Source organism: Balaenoptera borealis (assembly GCF_965194805.1).
Source record: "Balaenoptera borealis genome assembly, chromosome: 4".
Lineage (NCBI taxonomy): Eukaryota > Metazoa > Chordata > Mammalia > Artiodactyla > Balaenopteridae > Balaenoptera > Balaenoptera borealis.
In genome coordinates this window covers 45,002,359-45,016,694 of record NC_138861.1, presented here as the reverse complement: position 1 = coordinate 45,016,694, position 14,336 = coordinate 45,002,359, and the positions used below count along the sequence as shown (strand labels likewise).

General features: G+C 34.4%; 1 protein-coding gene and 1 long non-coding RNA gene across 9 annotated transcripts in view; both read right to left on the bottom strand.

Moving 5' to 3' along the window:
* The window catches only part of LOC309628461, a 731,364-nt gene that overhangs the window by 531,713 nt on the left and 185,315 nt on the right, over window positions 1-14,336 (bottom strand). The gene's annotated exons all lie outside the window — the stretch shown is intronic.
* Window positions 1-14,336, bottom strand: part of RBM46 (RNA binding motif protein 46) — a 48,003-nt gene that overhangs the window by 27,014 nt on the left and 6,653 nt on the right. For all 8 annotated transcript variants that reach the window (XR_014244520.1, XR_014244521.1, XR_014244522.1 and 5 more), the window contains 3 exons: window positions 9,300-9,461; window positions 8,003-8,470; window positions 6,705-7,487 (listed from right to left, as the gene is read on the bottom strand). Coding sequence is in view for 3 of the 8 variants with exons in the window: in XM_082391525.1 (XP_082247651.1) it covers window positions 6,705-7,487; window positions 8,003-8,470; window positions 9,300-9,450 (1,402 nt within the window). In the remaining 5 variants the exon portion in view is untranslated. The remainder of the gene's footprint in view (window positions 1-6,704; window positions 7,488-8,002; window positions 8,471-9,299; window positions 9,462-14,336) is intronic.

Below are 14,336 nucleotides of genomic sequence, written 5' to 3'. Positions count from 1 at the left end.
CTAGTCCATTCATTCTATAGCACAAGCAATTGCTGTCTACTAAATAATATAACAGGAAACAGAAATAAAGGCACAACAGTGCAACCTCTACATAGATTTTCACTATTCTAAACCCCCCAAAATAAGTAAGCCTTAGAGGAGAGAAAAATCAATACAACATTAAAATTCCTTTTAAAGCCACACTGAAAAATATTTTAGGGGACATCATGTGGCAAATTATGAATTGCTGCTGACATCTAAGAATGCACATGCAAAATTTATTGTGTGGCCTTTGATACAATAGGTGAAAATTTACAAACCATGATTTTTTAAAATATTAAATAAAAATATCATACATTAAATTTATAAATTAAACAGCAGTAGCAACTATTAAAACTAGGGTATTAGAACAAATATTTTAGGAATGTATTAACCAAAGATACTAAGAAATTGTAGGACAGAGGATCAAGCATGACTAAATAAATGTATAAAGTAAATGAAATCACATGATCACATTCATCAGTTAATAACATAACTATGGAACAAATACTGGTCACATGATATGTTTTAATATGCATCATTATTTTCCTAGATTTTCTCTTACAAAAAGAAAACTAATTTCCGAACTGTTAAGTAATTAGGTTGTTTTATAAAATCTTGGTTTTGATTATAATTAATTGATAAATTCAGGGAAAGAAATAAAAAGTAATACTTGTCATCATGAAAATGAAACAGGTAACTGATTCATTTTTTTTTTATCTAGTTGTTCTGCTATGAAGTGGACAAATATAAGCTTTGAATTATTATATATGAAGAAAGGAATATTAAACTGAGAAGAGTTAATTCCTACAAAAGTAGCTCTTGATTTTAAACTATTTTTAATTCAAATATCTATCTCAGTACACACACACAAAAAATTCAAGTATTATTTTTGGTACTTCATAGAGTTTTTATCATATTTTAAACAAAACCATAATTTGGGGGATAAAAATGTCCTTAGAGGTCACCAAGTAAAACCCTGATACTTTAGAGATGAAGGCACTGAGGTCCACAAAGAGTAAATGATTCATTGCCCATTTCAAGGTCACAATTTGTTGGCAGCTGAGACTACAGCTTCTTTTACTTTTACTTGACTACTCATTACTCTGTTAAGCTTCGCTTCTCACAGCAGCAACTCCGTAACAATTACGGTCCGTTAATACAAGTGCTAGTAAGATAAGAATTATGAGTAATACCAGATGATGATCTTTCAGAAAAAAAACCTGTAAGTTTCAAGAGGAATAGAAACACATTTTCATGAACACTGGGCCCTCTCAGAGGGTCAAAGAAACATAGTTGAGTTAATGGAATTTTCATCTCACCACTTGGTCATATGAAAACAAATCAATGTATAAAATGCTCGTGCTCATCCTACATAACTAGGTGAATTTTAAAGCAAATTCAGCAAATTATTTTTGTTCTTTAAAATGTAAGTTTGAAACAGTATAAAAGTTAGATCTATAATTAAAACTGGAAAGAAAAGAATAACTTTCTAAAAGTATTATTTTTCTTCTAATTATTTATAATAAAATTTCACTATAATATAACCATTATATTATACTTAGCTTAAGTGTCTTCTAAAATTATTCCTTAAATTTAAAAAAAACTAGAGGTTTCTCTTTGTTTCAAAGCAATTTATTGGCAAATTTTTTAAATCAAAATTTTATTTTTGCATTTCTGCCCATCAATCTGGAAATAATGATAGCTCATAAGAAAAAAGCACCAATTATTTTTCAGATTAAAACTTCTCAGAATAGTATACCTTCATCCTGCTGTGTCTTCTATTTCAGTAACTTTCAACCAACTTACAAGTGATAACAGAAATCAAAACCTAATCCCCTAATCTTTAAATGATATTAAAGGGATAGCAAACACAATGGCTATCATGCTTAGAATATATATATATATATATATATTAAATATTTTAGCACTCAATGACGAGAAAAAAATTAAAGTTTCTGATGATGTTTGTCATTACAAAGTCAAAATATGAGAAGCAATATGCAAGTCAGACACAAAATGAATACTGAAGAAAGTACAGAAGATATAAAAAAATGAATATTCACACATAAAATGGTCCACACAAATCAGAATGGATTCATCTAAGAAAAAAATTACTTAGAGAAAAAGCAAGCACAGTCAACACAGTTGTCCTAAAAAAAAAAAAAATCTGCAAAGTCTCAAAAAGCAGGACTGATAAAATTTCAGTTAACTAAAAGTCCACATCTTCTCAATTTCTAATTCTTAAAATCTCACTGAAATCACCAAAGCAAATGCTATACAGAACTGTTTGCCATTTAGTCACCATCACGCCGTTTTTCTAATAGGTGTTTGCTCATATTGTGCCCCTTTCTGCCCATAAACTCTCCTCAAGATTTACAACCCAGATCAGGTGGGAGGTGTCCCCTTCCTCTGTACTCCCCAAATAACCTATGCTTAGAGTTTGTGTCTTTGCCTTCTTCAGCAGACTGTGACTCCTTAAGAGCCAAAACAATGTTTTATTTATCTTTAGCTCCAGATTGCTTAGGAAAGTACAATTAACACATGAGAGGCATTCAAAACAGATTTGTTCTTTAATTAAATTTTATCAGTCATGGCCAAAACAACAGTACAAAAGTCAGATGAAATTAAATCAATGGCACAAGCTCGTTTGTGACAGAGGTTCTTCACCTCTGTTTTAAAAGTTTTAGCTGGTCATTCAAGTAAAAAACTACCACTTGCAACAGGATTACACAAACACAGAAATGAGACAAGAAATGCCTTGCCTACAGTTATTTGTTAATAAATTATTTAACAAAATGAATTATGATCACACACTGAGGCTACCTCCCTCCTTCTACTAAATATTTTCCAGGACTTTCTTCTTCAAAACTAAGACTTTCCTTTATCTCCTTGATTTTGATCTCCTAGATGGTGAAGAATCCTCCAGGGGAAAGCAGTGGCAATATTAGAAGGCCCAGATTCAAAACAGAGGCAAAATTTTAGCAAAAGCAGGATTATTCACACTGATAGTTTGCTCCATTATTAAACAGATACAAAATTATGAGATAGAAAAGGCTTATTTAAAAAGACGTGATACTGAATGACCTAAGATGTTTCCATACATCAAATATTTAGTATAGAACCTATCTCCTAGCCCCCAAGTCTGTACTCTACCCATTAAACCCAGTAAGTATCCCATTTATTACAGCTTCCTAATATAACCAGGTGATAGATAATTTCTTACCCTGCTGGTTGGGTGCTGAGTTCCCAGTGAGGTTAGGGAGGTTATTCTCTGACATTCTGAAGATGGAGACAGTCTCTATCTTTGAAGTAAAAAAAGGTGTGTGTGGGGGGGTAATTTTGGCATTAACCCCAGTTTTCACCTTTTCTTAAAATATTTTGCTTAAAATAAAGCTTGCTATAAATGGAACCAAAAAACAAATATTTTTAAAATTTATTTTAAGGAACTATGCAATGAGAACATTTGGGATTCTAGTAAGAGCACTAAATGGTCACCAGAAGTACTCTGGGTTTAAGTACTTATATAGATGTCGGCTCTCCCTTGGAAAAAACTTCTATTTTCCTCAACACCAATGATCGTCATTTATCTAAATAAAGTCTAATTTTTTTCTCTTTTATTTTTCAGACTTGAAAAATGGCCGTGGTAATGCCAAAACAATGTGGATAGTAAAAGCACATTCTTAAAGAGCTCTGAAATAAAAAGGTAAATGACTGTTTATATCACATACAATAGCAAAAGATCATTAAGGTAAGATTTGATAGTAATGCTCGAAATAGCATCAAAACTGAAAGGGTAATAGAAGAGTGTCAAAGCAAATTAAAAAAAAAAAAATACTACACCCAAAGAAAACATCTTAAAATAGCAGTTAAATTCACTATCTAGAAAATTAGATTCAAATTCTTCAAGAAAACAGAGGCAAAGGATGATCTAATGAACTGCATTTAAGGGACTCTAGGAACCAGTAGCAACCTCTCAAGATCTCAAAACAATCCAATGCTTGAAACATGCAGGATATATCAGTAACACAGTACCCCTTCCCCTCTAAAAACACATCACTACCACCAAATGATCTCAACCCTGAGCCATCCAGCGAAACCCTACAACCTTTATCTAAAGGAAACTGCACATAAAAAGGCATCAGCTCTTTAAAACCCAGAGGATCCAATATTAAAAGGAAAAGGTAAGCCCAAACACTGCCAACAATATTCAATCTATTCTTAACCTGCCCTGTGGCAATATGTAACTTCCTGGCTGTCTATAGCTCCTGCCCCTACTTTAATGACCTCTGAAGATCTGATATTTGCTTTCTTATCAAAGATTCCTAGACCCCTGATCTCTGATTCTTCCACTTCCTTGAATTCTCTCTCTTTTCCTGCTTAGTTGCCTCTTAACTCAAGCTTCACTCATATTTCTAGTCAATCACAATAACGATTTTTGTGGTACTGTCTGTAGACAAGGCCTCGAGCCTTGTGTTTACAAGCCCTAGTATTTAATTGAAATTTTTGGCTTATATGTGGATCTTAGCTTTTGCCTCTGATGATGAACTAAAACTGAAAAAATATATAGGACACAAATTGTTCAATTTTTTATTATAAGCACTTCTGATATAAAGTTTATAAAATCTGAAATAGAATGACTAAAGCAAACTGTCTGTGCCCTCTAAGAATTTCAATTCTTGAAGCTAACTGTATCCCTAATGAACATAATCAAGTTGGAAATGCTATAACTGAACAGGGGTTTTCTTTGGGAACTACAAGTGAATAGGAGTTAACTATGGCCCTACGACTCAAGTAAAAAACATCTTAAAAATCGAATTAAAAGCAGATGGGTAAAGGCTTCCCTCGTGGCGCAGTGGTTGAGAATCTGCCTGCCAATGCAGGGCACACGGGTTCGAGCCCTGGTCTGGGAAGATCCCACATGCCGCGGAGCAACTAAGCCCGTGAGCCACAGCTACTGAGCCTGCGCGTCTGGAGCCTGTGCTCCGCAACAAGAGAGGCCACGATAGTGAGAGGCCCGCGCACCGCGATGAAGAGTGGCCCCCGCTCGCCGCAACTAGAGAAAGCCCTCGCACAGAAACAAAGACCCAACACAGCCAATAAATAAATAAATAAATAAATAAATAAATAAAAAAGCAAATGGGTAAACCATGTTTAAATAGAAAATCTGACAAACTAAAAACAGTTTTAAGAATCTCGGAAATTTATGTTAAATTTGTAAGGGAAATGAATGGATATAGAAATAAAATGTTTCAGCATTACCATGTTAAATCAGACACAAGTATCTTGCTCAGCAACTGAATGCCTAATATTCCACTCCAAAAGAATAATTTAATCCAATTTGCTCTAAGAACCCTAATGTTAATCATTTGCTATCCACCTAATTTTATCTTTAACTCAGTTGTCTTTATTAAAAGAAAAATGGAAGGATTTCTATTTTGTAAATTAACAGAAATCATACCTAAGACTTTATTAACTTAGATGATTGTAAAATTCCCAAATTCCAAACTAATAATTGAGGACACTGCTGAAAAGTTTCTTGTAGGGAACCCTCCCTTCAGCTCTAAAATTCTGACTCCACCTCTTAATCAGAATCTCCTAAAAATATTCATCATAATACCATGGGAGTGGCCATGATGGATAAGCAAGTCTATATAGTGTATAAAAATTACTCTCCCTTTTGACAATGTTTTTCCTTTTCAATTTCCTTTTCTTAACAAATTTGAGAATATCAATTTTAAATAGATATAAGCTTCAGTAGTATGATTCTGCAACTATATAACAAATCAATTTAAGCTATGACTTTGACAATTATAATCAAGAATCAAGTATAATCCTTAGTAGGAGACCTTTTCTTTCTATTGGAATTTTCAATAAGCCAATATTCTTCTAATAAATATCATTTTGAGCATGAAGTAATAACCAACTGAAATCTATAGCTGCATTAAAAAATGAAACAAACTGGTGCGGGGGGAGGGGAGAGGTTAACACAGTAACAAACAGGCAGTAGGAAAACACCAGAGTGATATTACATCTCCCCCTTCACAATGCCAAATATTTAGTTAGCATATGGCCCAAAGCTTGTCTTAATTATCCCTCAAATGCATTAGAGAAACTTACTTTTTTTAAAGCATGAAATTAAAGAGAATGGTCATAAACATCTCTTAATGATGCTTTTTGCCTTTCATGAGTAATAATGACAGATTTCCAGATTGGTGAGCATAAGGTTGTGTCTACACATGACCCATCTGAAATGCCTCTGATTTTACCAACTCCCTATCCCTGCCCTCAAAAAAAGATTATTGTGTAGACTTCACCAAAGATGCAGTAACACTCTTATAAATTGGTTTAAGTAACAAATCTTGTAACTTATATAGAAATCATTTCAAATGAGGATTAGTCATTACAAAAACAGTAAACTGATGAAACAGGATCATGAACTCTAAAGTAAATCAAAACTAAATGATTCCCCCAAGTAAGTAATGTTTAAATAGCTAAATATAGGAAGTTTATACAAAAGAAAAGTCTCAACAAAATTTACCATGAATTCACAAAATTGAGGTAAAATTTATGTTAAATACTCACCACTAATGTTGAGTTCAAACGAAATGAATTCATAAATAATCTATAATAATACTTCCTAATTTCATATTCTACAATATTGTTTAAAGTTCTTTTAAACTTACCCAAATGAAGTAATGTAAACTGGGCTGCCAGTTCCTTTGCATCTTCCAGAGTAGTACAGAGTTTGTCTGGCATGAAGTAACTCTGGGATCCATTTGCAATAGCAGGAATAATGATTTTATATACCAAGAGTACTTTCCCATCTTGACTTGTTGTTGAATATAAATAATATTCTGGTGGTGCCCAATTATTTTTGTTGCAGTAATAATCCAAATGCATTACTGCAGAATTGAAATGACTGGATTTTAAAGAATACATACTAATTGGAGTAAGCTTTGTTCCAGGAAAAAATGGATAAGTGCATCTTTCAATTTCAGGGGGGCTTGGGCTATGCTGGCCATTGAGACGAGCTGGAAGAGTTGGTGGCTTGCCTAGAGTTTTGGGGTGGCTCTCTTCTTTGTTAGCAAACACAATCAGGTTTTCTGAATTGGGGCTAATCTGACCATTAAGATGCTGTCTCCAAGTGTTTTCTTTATTTACAGGTTTTGCCAGTGTTACCTCAATACTTGCTCCATCAATGCATTTTCCATTCATAAAAGACATAGCAGCCACTGCATCTTCTCGGTTGAAAAAGTGAACAAAAGCATAATCTCTAAGTTTCTTTACTCGTTCAACTGCACCAGGTTTGAATTTACTGAATTCTACTTTAATTGTTTCCTCTGTAGTTGAGATCATTAAATTTCGTACATAGAGAACTTTAACTCTCTGCATGGTTTCCTCATCAACCTCTTTCTCTGGGTCAGCCCAATCTACCTGAATGGTATGGCCCCACAGTTGGAAGGTTCCTGTAAAAAAGAATAAATTAATTTGAAGACAATTAAAACAAATAAAAGTCAAAATTAAGTAAAACTGTTTCTCCAAAGAAGCAGAAACTCAAATACATATCGATATAATTGGTCAGCATTAGTTTCCTACTCACAAAATAGTTTTTACTAAGGCAAACCTAGCCAGAACTTATGGTGAAATTAATTTTAAGAGTCAAAAGAACAAAACCACTTCAAAGATGGACCTTTATTAGAAGAATTAGGTACCGTCCTTTGTATTTTTATCCAACAACAATTAACAGCTAAATTAAAATGTATACATTCAGTAAATCAGTAAATTATTATAAATAATGACTCATAAGATCAGCTTCATGTCTTTTGGAATCACTTGATTTATTTTACTTCCTTAAACAATCTCCATTCCTCTTTAAGGGCACTACATATTTTCATAAATTGATCTATGAGGTACTGTTGTCTGTCCATATGTATAGTAAGGTTAACACAGAAAAATAACCTTTGAAAAAGTATAAGTTTACCTGGAATTAGTTTTCGCCTAGCCATAGCAGCAGCTCTGTGAGATTCATATTCAACAAATGCAAAACCGCGATTTTTTGTCTTATCAGTTGCGCTTGGGTAAACAATGACATCTACAACTCCTTCTGTAACTTTCTTCATTTCATCCAAGATTTCTTCCTTCTTCTTTTCCTTTGGAATAGCTCCAATAAATAATCTGCAATTATCCAGGCTTACGCACACACCAATAAACTTCCCTGGTCTAATCTCATAATTATTAAGAATTCTGATGGCTAACTGGGCTTCTTCTTTTGTAGTATACATCACAAAAGCATAACCTCGATTTTCACCACTAAATTCCATCATAAGTCGAAATTCATATATCTTCCCAGCTCTTTCAAATACAGGAACTAACTCATCTTCATACATATCACGAGGTATTTTTCCTACAAAAACTTCACAGCCTCTAGGTGGAGGTGGACCTTCCCAACCTGAAAGACAAAAATAAATAAACAGACAAATAAATTCTAATAAGATATTTATGTTCACTATTCAGTAATTCATTCCACAAATTTACTGTGAGCCTTCTATGTGCTATGCACTATTACAGGTGTTGGGGATACAACAGTGAACAAACTAGAAGCCCCCTTCCCTCATGAAGCTTATATTCAGCAGAGAAAGGAGACGAGTAATAAGTGCTATGGAGAAAAATAAAGCCTGAATGAAATGAGGGAATGAGCCTTGAGGATATATCAGAAAAAAGAAAAGCAAGTGCTTTTTATATTAGTTATATTAGAACAACCAGAGCATGCAGGTCTGTATAGGAAATGCATACTTGAGGGAGGAGTAAAATGGTAGCCATCAATGCAGTCAGAGGCCAAGATTTTCTTTAAAGTCTGACAGAAAGTTAATTGGAGGGTTTGAGCAAGGAAATTGTACTGGCTATTGGTAGAAAGGCAAAACATTATATCCAATAACCTGTTTGCATCTAGTATAAACAGCACTCCTCTACTCACTACTCTCACATTCCTCCCCAAATGACCTCCCCTTTCATAGCTAGAGTACCCTTTCCTGACTGACCTAATCCTGACTTCTTTCTCAACTGCTTCTTAAACCAAGAGGAGAGTTAAAAAATGTAAGGGAAAGACATGCATAACACATATGATCTACCTCTTTTCCCTCACAACAGTAAAAATGATTGCTGACGTCTTACAGCGGTTACAAGGAAAGAGCTATTGTTTGGGATACTTGTGGAGATATATACCTGATGTAAATGACTACATTAAAGATTCAATTTTTTGAACATAAACAAATTCACACCTGGAGGCGGACCACCAAACTTCCTTTGCCCATTTTCTTGAACCATGTTGTATCCAGTCTTTTCCATCAAAGCAAGTAATGCTGCTTCATTCTGAGTACCAGTTCGGACTTTACTGTATCCATTTGTTCCATCTGTATTTTCTTCATTCATGGTTGCAGCTCCTAAAGCAAAGTTTAAAAGCAGTGTTTATGACATGGAGCACTAGGAGGAATCTATGAAGCATTTCTTTGAGTAGCAAAAAACCAAGGATAGTTGTGGCTGCTACATTTGGTTATCACTGTAGCCCTGCCCCCAAAGTTCTTCCCTACAGTGGAAGCTGGAAACCTCTTAATGTCTCTGATCAATTAAGCAGTACCTTTTTAAGGCCTAAGCTACAAAGAAAGGAAGTCAAAAGTGAAAAAGAGAAAGGGAACAACAAAAACAAAAGTGGGAAAACAGAAGTAACTGAAAGGGAGTTAGAGGAGAAAAAAGCAAGCAGAAGTAGTAACAAAGTATTCAGAAATTATAAAGTGATAGAGCTAAAATTAGGTGACCTCCAAAGTCCTTCCTAGTTTTAAAATATCTGAGTTTTTCTGAGTGATGAGGAATACAGCTACAAACACATCCATATCATACATATCACACCCACACAATCTTTTTACAGTCTTTAAATTTCTTTCCAAGCAATCCTATTGCATCCAATGATGTAATTCTGAACACGGCAGGAGAGTAGCTCATGCACCCATACAGCTTCTACCTGCCATCTACCTCATTGCTTTAAATTTAGTAGCCCAGTGTTCTTTATTAAACTACTATAAAGTAACTTAATAAACTACTACTTTATTAAACTACTATTAAAGTCATTTATCAAACTGCCTACTGAGTTTGCCTAACGAGCACTGAGAATGAGATTTTCATTTGGCATCCTGAATTCAAGAGATCCAGAACTGAATGTCATTTTATCTTCCAAACATGTTCCTTCCTGTTTTACCTGACTTCCGTCAATTCATCCATCCAACCAATAAACGGCACCACAAGGAGTATGTATTACTCCTTCTCCAAACTGTCACAACCAGAAACTTGGGACTTAACCCTGAGTCCTTCCTTTGACTCACAGCTATCAGTCACAAAGACCTGCATATTTTCCCTTTTAAATATTTTTTTTCTTTTCTTTTGAAGGAAAGAATTTTTATTTTTTATCACATTTAACAGTTCTCAATAACTTTGAAATAACTCTATTATGTGCAACATAAAATTTTTAAAATCTAAAAAAAAAGAATGCTGTAAAAATAAAGACATGAACATCGTGTAGAACCAACTGTAGACCTTGAATGTAACCCTACAATACATATTTCTTACTTCTTTTGGCTGAATTTTTCCATGTAAATTCTACCATTTCGAAATAAATTGACCTCCTTTCCTTCAGCTGATGAAGCACGTAATTAATTTCTACTTTTCAAAAATGAAATGCATTTGGTAAATGTACCAGCAAGAACTGGTTCTCATCGAGAGGCAACTGCCATATAGAGATTACAAGCATATATACACTACCAAATGTAAAATAGATAGCTAGTGGGAAGCAGATGCATAGCATAGGGAGATCAGCTTGGTGCTTTGTGTCCACCTAAATATTTCTTGAAATCAGTCTTTTCCTGTCTATCCCCACAGCCTGTTCTCAATTATCGCTTACTTGAATTAGCATAGTCGTTCCTCATTACTCAGTATCCATAGGGGATTCCCAAAGATACCAAAACCCACGTACGCTCAAGTCTCATAAAATAGCATAGTAGTTGCCTATAACCTATGTACCTCTTCCCACATACTTTAAATCATCTCTAGATTACTAGAACACCTAATAAAATGTAAATGGTATATGAACAGTTGTAAATACAATGCAAATGCTATATAAATAGTTGCCAGCATTCCTGGCAAATTCAAGTTTGGGGAACTTTCTGAAATTTCTTTTTTCAAATGTTTTTGATCAAAGATTGGTTGACTCTGCAGCTGTGGAACCATGGATACGGAGGGCCAACTATGCTAGGTTCCTAACCATTGTTCCAGGTTTTAGCCTTGTCTCTTACAAACAAAATCTCCACAATGCTGTCAAGATGATATAAAATATGTATATGACTACTTTAAGCTTCTCCTACAAATCAAAACTAAGGGGAAAAATGGGTAAATTTATTTTTTAAATCTTAGAGTCAAGAAGGCCCTGCTAAAAAATAAACAAAAAGCCTCAAAGAAAAATATTACTAGATTATTTATACTACCTAAGTATTAACTATTTTGAAGGCAAAAAATACCACAAAACTAAGATGGAAAATCACAAAGAGGGAAAATGATCTGCAACACAACATAATAAAAGGCTAATTTCCTTCACATAAAAAGAGCAGCATGGTGTCATAATTGAGAGCAAATTCAGGTACCTAAACGACTGCTTAAATGTGAACCCTGGTTCCTCCCCTTTACTAGCTATGACTTTGGGGAAGTTTGGCCTCAGTTTGTCTCTAAAAGGTAGATAGTAACAGTTTCTACTTCATAGAGTTATTGTCAGGATTAAGCATAAAGTGCTTAAAATAGTATTTTGCATATAAGCACTATAAATGTATTTACTATCTAATTAATATAATACAATATATAATTAATAGTAATTTCTAATAAAATAATACTGTTGTATAATAAATTAATAAAACAATAAAAAAACAAACTGCTGACCAGGGACTGCAAACTCAAATTTATTCATTTATTCAAGAAATGTTTATTAAGGACCAACTGTGTGCCAGGCACTATTCCTTATGTCTGGGATACATCAGTAAGTAAAAGACCAAAATTCCTCCCTTGTACAGCTTATACTCCAGTAAGGAAAACAAATGATAATACAAGTAATATGTAAATAATATATGTTAAAAGATAACAGTAGGGGGAAAAAGAACAGAGATAGGGCACATGGGTGGGGAAGAGGTTTGCAGAAGACAGGGTGTAATTTTAAACAGATAACCAGCATAGGCCTCCCTGTAACATTGAGGAACCTAGCCATTGCAGTTATTTGGGAAGAACATTCAACACAAATGGAAAAATGAGGACAGAGGCCCAAGAGTAGAAGTATGCATGGCTCATATAAGGTACAGCAAGGGGACCAGTATGGTAAAGCCAAGAGAAGAACAGTGGGAGATGAAGTCAGCGAGGTAACAAGCTGCCACATCCCACAGACCTTGCAAGTCAGGTGCCGAAGGACTTCAGGGTTTATTCTGAGTAAATGAGGAGCCACTGGAGATTCTGAGCACAAGGGTAATATGATCTTTCATTTTAAAAGGAACACCTGGCTATTATATTGTTCTACTAAGCAGAGAGAACTGCACAAAGTTGGAAAGGGCTGAACAGAAGGTATCTTCCCGCCAAATTGAAGTATTCAAATACAGGTTGGACATGATGGAGAGATTCAAACAAAGGGTGCATTGCTGGACCATGTGGCTTTTAACGTTCCTTCCAAAATTTAGTACAAAGAGAGTTCACGCGTAGACCCTGCCTTAAAAGGACTTACAATCCAGGAAAGAGTAATATCATCATCATCATCCAGTTAGGTGCCTTCTATGTTTTAAGCCTGCATTTCAGAGAGCATTATCTCTACAAGAGATTCATAGTTCCTTGAAAACAAAATGTTGCAGGGTTTAAAAAAAACTGGAAATTCAATTTAAAAAACAATAATAAAAACTGTAGAGACCAAACAAAATACCTGCAGACGTTCTGTGGTTTAAACTCTGGGCTGCATAAGAGCAGAGATCCCACCTGCCTTGAACACTTTCCCTGTTACCCACCACAGTGCTTGGTACACAGTAGGTACTCAGTAATTATTTGTTGGATGAAGAATCTAACAGAAAATTCAAAAAAATTCTTAACATAACTTCATACACTTTGGGCAGGTATGCATTAAATTGTAATGATTTTTTTGAGGAAAATTTGTTAATATTTATTAAAATCTAAAATGTACATATACTCAGTAATTCAATTACTAAGAAATTAACCTACAGGTATAGTTGCACAAGTATATAAAGATATATGCACAAGCATGTTCACTGAAACATTGTATGCAAAATAAAAAATCTAAAAACTATCTAGTTGTCTACCAATAGAGGAGTGATTTAAAAATTATGGTATAACTACACAATGGAATGTTATGTAGTTATTAAAGAATGTCATAGATTTGTGTGTGCTGATATGGAAAAATATTCAAGAAATATCACATGAGAGTAAGTTGGAGAACAATACATTTTACTATATATCAACTGTGTGTTTTGTTTAAAGATATATATGTATATACTCACAGATGCTTGTGAATACAAAAATTAAGGCATACAATTTTGGAAAAATTTACAAGGAACTTTAACAGTAGTTATCATTGGTAAGTAGGAATGAGGAGTTAAGGGACCTTAATTTGTCACTTTTCTGTGAATATCAAGAGTATGCTACTACTTTTATTAAAAGCAGAAAGCCCTTTCAGGGATTTCCCACTCTTCCGTAAAGATAAAATCTAAACTCTTTTTTAGAAAAGTCATAAAGGTCCTTTCCTAACCTGGCCCACCTACCCCTCTCCAACTTCATTTCTTACTATATGTCAACAACAACACTTATCTAGTTGCAATTTCGCAAATGTGCCATGTTCTCATATACCAGCCTTTGCATAGGCTACTCCCACAGTCCTTCCTCACTTTCTTTGCCTTTCCCACTCTTAATATTTTCCAAAAAAACCCCTGTCGACCTTCCCTTCTCAACACTAAATTAGGTACTGTATTCCTTTGTACTGCTACCATCTCAGAGTGCTGGGCTGTCAACCCCTACCGCTCCTCCTCTCCGACCCCCGACAGGGTTTTAGAAGGGTCTAGTCTTTTATTTCCATATCTCTACCACAATGTACATTCCCTGGCATATGTTTAATTCTCAATGAATGAGACAGGGAGGGAGAGACATTGTGGTTTAACTAAAAGTAATGGACCTGGGTTCTACTTCTCAGTCAACAGACCTTTGACAAATCACTTTACACTTTTACTAATTTCTGAAAT